A 6699-nucleotide genomic window follows, 5' to 3' on the forward strand; every position below is an offset into this window, starting at 1 on the left:
TCTCCCCCTCTCAGTCCCTTTCTTGCATGCATCTCCCCCTCTCAGTCCCTCTCCTACGCGCATTTTCCCCTCTCAGTCCCTCTCATGCATGTATATCCCCCTCTCAGTCCCTCTCCTGCATGTATATCCCCCTCTCAGTCCCTCTCCTGCATGTATATCCCCCTCTCAATCCCTCTCCTGCATGTATATCCCCCTCTCAGTTAATCTCCTGCATGTATATCCCCCTCTCAGTCCCTCTCCTGCATGTATATCCCCCTCTCAGTCCCTCTCCTGCATGTATATCCCCCTTAGGTCCATCTCCTGCATGTATATCCCCCTCTCAGTCCCTCTCCTGCATGTATATCCCCCTCTCAGTCCCTCTCCTGCATGTATATCCCCCTCTCAGTCCCTCTCCTGCATGTATATCCCCCTCTCAGTCCCTCTCCTGCATGTATATCCCCCTCTCAGTCCCTCTCCTGCATGTATATCCCCCTCTCAATCCCTCTCCTGCATGTATATCCCCCTCTCAGTCCCTCTCCTGCATGTATATCCCTCTCTCAGTCCCTCTCCTGCATGTATATCCCCCTCTCAGTCCCTCTCCTGCATGTATATCCCCCTCTCAGTCCCTCTCCTCCGTGTATTTCCCCCCCTTGGTCCATCTCCTGCATTTATACCAAGTGTATTGCCTGGGGCTCCAGGAGGGTTTAATCCAACTCTTGGACCCAGCAGCTTTCCATGGAAATGTATCATGCACCTCCTTCTATAGGCAAAACCACCAGGCCTACGTTTTAGAAGCTTTAGTAAATCCACCCCAATAACTGTCAAAAAGATGCTGTTTTGGTGAATGTTACAGGCTGTGATCTGCCAAACCCGGTGTTGCTGTGAAATGTACAGTATGCTACTTTACCACATAGTGTAAACTCACCGGAAACCCCCAGGCTGGCAGTTCACAATCTATTACATTTACTTGTAAATCTTTTATTGTCTTATTATATTATTTATATCTTTTATGTCCTATGTTGTTACATATATTCTCTGATACTGTGTTGTCTTATGAGCCATAATAAAAGATATATTGATAAAAGATAATGACTGTGATCCCTCTGACCTCCACGTAGTTGCGGTAAAAAGTGCCACGGCGTAATACCAGCAGGTTAGCATCGGCATCATCCGCACTAAGCCTCTCTTCTGCGAATGCCAAAAGTGTTGACCAGCGCGGTATATAAAGGAGGGCTGGGACACGATACGTCACTCCATTCTTCTCTCTCTCAAACAGCACTGTGCGCGCAGGAACATAACGGGACCCCATATCAACTGACACCTTTAAGAACAAATGTAGGATAAAACATGCCTCATCCCAGTCCAAACTACCTCCCGTCCCCTCTGCTCTTATAGGGCCAGATGTATCAAGCTTCAAAAGTGATAAAGTAGAGAGATAAATAACCAGCCAATCACCTCCTACCTGTCATTTTTCAAACCTAGGGGCAGATTCTCTAAGCTAAAAATGTGGTAAAAACCCCGTTATCGGGCTATACCCCATAGAAGCCAATGGGCTTCTACCGCATACCCCCGCCGCCCCCGCAACGACCCACCGCCGCCGCCCCGCACGGACCCCCACCGCCCCGCATCGCCCCCTCACCTGTGTCCGTGCAGCACAGAGCCGTGCTGCCCGGACCTGTGACCTCCTCCCTGCACTGATCCTCTTCCGGGTGCAGGGAGGAGGAGAGCCCGGCGCAGCAGCAGCGCCGGGTGTGGGAGGGAGGGAGGAGCCGCCGGGACTTGGTGGGACCCAGCGACTCTCACCGCAAAGGACAGCTCTTAACGCAAGAGCTGTCCTTTGTCATAATTATCGCATATGTTAGAACGTATGTGATAATTATAACTGCGATTCTTAGAGAATCTCCCGCCCAATCTGTAACATAACCGGTCGGAGCTGATTGGCTGGCTGTTTATTACATTTTATCACTTTTTGAAGCTTCATACATCTGGCCCATAGGGTATATACATAGATCGATATTGTCTATTTTTCTATGAAATTAAACACATTCAATTTTAATTTGATCTCGATGCGCGGCCCTATGGCATCGAAATCAAATAGAAGAATAGACTGTGCAGGCAAGGCTATATACTACAGATCTGTACTATATTGTCTAAAGCTAATCTGTATACGGCGAAATTGAAAAGAAAGTACTTTGCACTGTGTGTACACCCCTTTACTCTGACAATCTGCATTATGCTTCACTGATTACCTCCTCTCACTTCTGCCATCAATACTTTTCTGGTCTCCAAAATCTCACTTCCACACACACTCTATCAGCCTCCATGGTTTCATATGTCCTCTGTACACACCCCAATTGATTAAAGCTATTCATATCTTCTATATTATCATTCACCTCCCATTTATATACCTCTGTCTCATTACCCTGTACATGTACAGTGCACCCATGCCATGCCACTCCTCACTGTCCCCTATCATCCTGTACATGTACAGTGCACCTATTACACTCCTCACTGTCCCCTATCATCCTGTACATGTACAGTGCACCCATTCCACTCCTCACTGTCCCCTATCATCCTGTACATGTACACTGCACCCATTACACTCCTCACTGTCCCCTATCATCCTGTACATGTACACTGCACCCATTACACTCCTCATTGTCCCCTATCATCCTGTACATGTACACTGCACCCATTACACTCCTCACTGTCCCCTATCATCCTGCACATGTACACTGCACACATAACAACTTCTCACTGTCCCCTATCATCCTGTACATGTACACTGCACACATAACAACTCCTCACTGTCTCCTATCATCCTGTACATGTACACTGCACCCATTCCACTCCTCACTGTCCCCTATCATCCTGTACATGTACAGTGCACCCATTCCACTCCTCACTGTCCCCTATCATCCTGTACATGTACACTCCACCCATTACACTCCTCACTGTCCCCTATCATCCTGTACATGTACACTGCACCCATTACACTTCTCACTGTTCCCTATCATCCTGTACATGTACACTGCACCCATAACAACTCCTCACTGTCTCCTATCATCCTGTACATGTACACTGCACCCATTCCACTCCTCACTGTCCCCTATCATCCTGTTCATGTACACTGAACCCATGCCACTCCTCACTGTCCCCTATCATCCTGTTCATGTACACGGCACCCATTACACTCCTCACTGTCCCCTATCATCCTGTACATGTACACTGCACCCATTCCACTCCTCACTGTCCCCTATCATCCTGTACATGTACACTGCACCCATTCCACTCCTCACTGTCCCCTATCATCCTGTTCATGTACACTGAACCCATGCCACTCCTCACTGTCCCCTATCATCCTGTTCATGTACACGGCACCCATTCCACTCCTCACTGTCCCCTATCATCCTGTACATGTACACTGCACCCATTCCACTCCTCACTGTCCCCTATCATCCTGTACATGTACACTGCACCCATTCCACTCCTCACTGTCCCCTATCATCCTGTACATGTACACTGCACCCATTCCACTCCTCACTGTCCCCTATCATCCTGTACATGTACACTGCACCCATTACACTCCTGACTGTCCCCTATCATCCTGTACATGTACACTGCACCCATTCCACTCCTCACTGTCCCCTATTATCCTGAACATGTACACTGCACCCATTCCACTCCTCACTGTCCCCTATTATCCTGTACATGTACACTGCACCCATTCCACTCCTCTGTCCCCTATTATCCTGTACATGTACGCTGCACCCATTCCACGCCTCACTGTCCCCTATTATCATGTACATGTACACTGCACCCATTCCACTCCTCACTGTCCCCTATCATCCTGTACATGTACACTGCACCCATTCCACTCCTCACTGTCCCCTATCATCTTGTACATGTACACTGCACCCATTCCACTCCTCACTGTCCCCTATCATCCTGTACATGTACACTGCACCCATTCCACTCCTCACTGTCCCCTATCATCCTGTACATGTACACTGCACCCATTTCACTCCTCACTGTCCCCTATCATCCTGTACATGTACACTGCACCCATTACACTCCTGACTGTCCCCTATCATCCTGTACATGTACACTGCACCCATTCCACTCCTCACTGTCCCCTATTATCCTGAACATGTACACTGCACCCATTCCACTCCTCACTGTCCCCTATTATCCTGTACATGTACACTGCACCCATTCCACTCCTCTGTCCCCTATTATCCTGTATATGTACGCTGCACCCATTCCACGCCTCACTGTCCCCTATTATCATGTACATGTACACTGCACCCATTCCACTCCTCACTGTCCCCTATCATCCTGTACATGTACACTGCACCCATTCCACTCCTCACTGTCCCCTATCATCTTGTACATGTACACTGCACCCATTCCACTCCTCACTGTCCCCTATCATCCTGTACATGTACACTGCACCCATTACACTCCTCACTGTCCCCTATCATCCTGTACATGTACACTGCACCCATTACACTCCTCACCGTCCCCTATCATCCTGTACATGTACACTGCACCCATTACACTCCTCACCGTCCCCTATCATCCTGTACATGTACACTGCACCCATTCCACTCCTCACTGTCCCCTATCATCCTGTACATGTACACTGCACCCATTACACTCCTCACTGTCCCCTATCATCCTGTACATGTACACTGCACCCATTCCACTCCTCACTGTCCCCTATCATCCTGTACATGTACACTGCACCCATTCCACTCCTCACTGTCCCCTATCATCTTGTACATGTACACTGCACCCATTCCACTCCTGACTGTCCCCTATCATCCTGTACATGTACACTGCACCCATTCCACTCCTCATTGTCCCCTATCATCCTGTACATGTACACTGCACCCATTTCACTCCTTACTGTCCCCTATCATCCTGTACATGTACACTGCACCCATTCCACTCCTCACTGTCTTATCATCCTGTACAGATGTGTCCTCATACAAGAGGCCTGGCATGTTCCCGTACAACTTTGGTAAAGTTGGATGTCTATAATGTGAATATGCTGATGAAAATGATATGTGGCATGCCTATGTTCTGTGTGCTACTGCAGCTGTATCTGCATACAAATTTCATATCTATAACTCACCATCGAATGGTTTCCCCCCCTCATTGCAGCACTGAGTAAGCCAGGACTTACTCGATACTGCACTGGCCTGGGGAGAAGGATGATGTCAGTGGCCCTCCCTCCCAACAACCGGGAAACACTGGGTTACCACCCCCAAATGGCTGCCGCTTGTCAATCAACTTGAGCAAGGCCAGCAATGGCTAGACATCGCTGGCTGTGATCGCAAGGACGGCTTACACATGCATACCTCCCAACAGTCCCGATTTCAGCGGGACAGTCCCGATTATCAGGGCCTGTCCTGCTGGCCCTCCCGCGGCTGGCAGTGTCCCGCGGTGAGGGGGGGGGGGGGCTGTTGGGAGTCCTACCTGTCGGCTGCTAAGCAGCGGGGAATAAACGCTGTGCGCATGCGCACAGCATCTATTCCCGTAGCCAGGGGGCTGGGGGCATGGCTAGAGGCTCACAGAGCCTCTGGGTCATGCCCCCATAGCAGCAAAATGGGGGCGTGGCCTAGTCGCGAGTATAGGCCACGCCCCAAATTAGGCCACGCCCCGACGCGCAGCAGCTGCGTCCCGCATCCGACTCCTCCAAAGTTGGGAGGTATGCACATGTGCACTGTGTTCTGAATTCGCAGCTGTGTGTTCGGGTCTAAATTGGGCCATACATTTTTATTTACAATCTGAAACCTGATCATGATAATGAAGCACACTGTACCATACAGCTGTATGTCCCATTAATCTACTGTATATTCTCCTTCCACTCACCTACCTGTGATTAATGTTCCATGGACTCGTCTGTTCCTCTTCATGCTGTCGTTTCATCCCTCCAGTCGCTTTATCCATTTTGTTATGTTCTTTCATCTTCCAGGGCTTTCTACCTACAAACCTAGATGTGATGACGTGCGCTGACAGAGGACAATTGCAAGTGACCCAGAAATTCCCCCCCAGTCAGCAGTCAGTGACTGTCACTGCAACCTCCTGGCAGATCATTATTGTCTTCTGCCAGCTCTCCCAGTACAGTACATTGTTACTCTCATTGCAGTCAATTCTCACTTTGTCATTTACATGTAACAAGTCCTAAACATTGTATTGGGAGTTGCCTTTGCCAAGTGGGTATGGCAAAATGTTACTTGTTTGATTACATAGATAGCACACAGCACATGTTAATTTATCTGTCGTTAGGTAATAATGGGACTCGCATTCAGGGATGTCTGCAAATTGGATGGTACACTTCTGATGGTCGGCAAATGTGCTGGATCTGTAATGTACACACGTAGCTCTGTTTCTGCAATACGCCCACCAGTCAATCAGGAGCAGTCATTGACTGGTGGGCGGGGATAACCCCCCCCCCCCCGGTGCTGCTGGTGTCCTGAAGATGGGTTTAATACCTGAAATAACGTAGACTCCATAAACTTTTTTTTTTACTTATTCAAGTCTCGCAGTGCCACTTAATTTGCACCTATACATATAGGGAGCTGCTGTTGCTCTCAATAGAGGGTACCAACTGGGCCAGGTTACCACAACCCCACCAACGGAAGAGTGCCAGGTCCATGCATCATATATACATATATATACATACATACATACATACATACATATATATAC

The 6699-nt window shown here is 48.9% G+C and overlaps 1 protein-coding gene across 1 annotated transcript in view; it reads right to left on the reverse strand.

Moving 5' to 3' along the window:
- The window catches only part of NEU4 (neuraminidase 4), a 12347-nt gene extending 6320 nt beyond the window's left edge, over positions 1-6027 (reverse strand). Inside the window, exons 1-2 of the mRNA XM_083178373.1 lie at positions 5864-6027; positions 1088-1300 (exon numbers count right to left, since the gene is read on the reverse strand). Coding sequence (XP_083034499.1) covers positions 1088-1288 — 201 coding nt within the window. The 5' untranslated portion in view covers positions 1289-1300; positions 5864-6027. The remainder of the gene's footprint in view (positions 1-1087; positions 1301-5863) is intronic.
- Positions 6028-6699: the final 672 nt, after the last annotated feature.

The sequence above is a fragment of the Crinia signifera genome, chromosome 3, assembly GCF_055691185.1.
Source record: "Crinia signifera chromosome 3, ASM5569118v1, whole genome shotgun sequence".
Taxonomy (NCBI): Eukaryota; Metazoa; Chordata; class Amphibia; order Anura; family Myobatrachidae; genus Crinia; species Crinia signifera.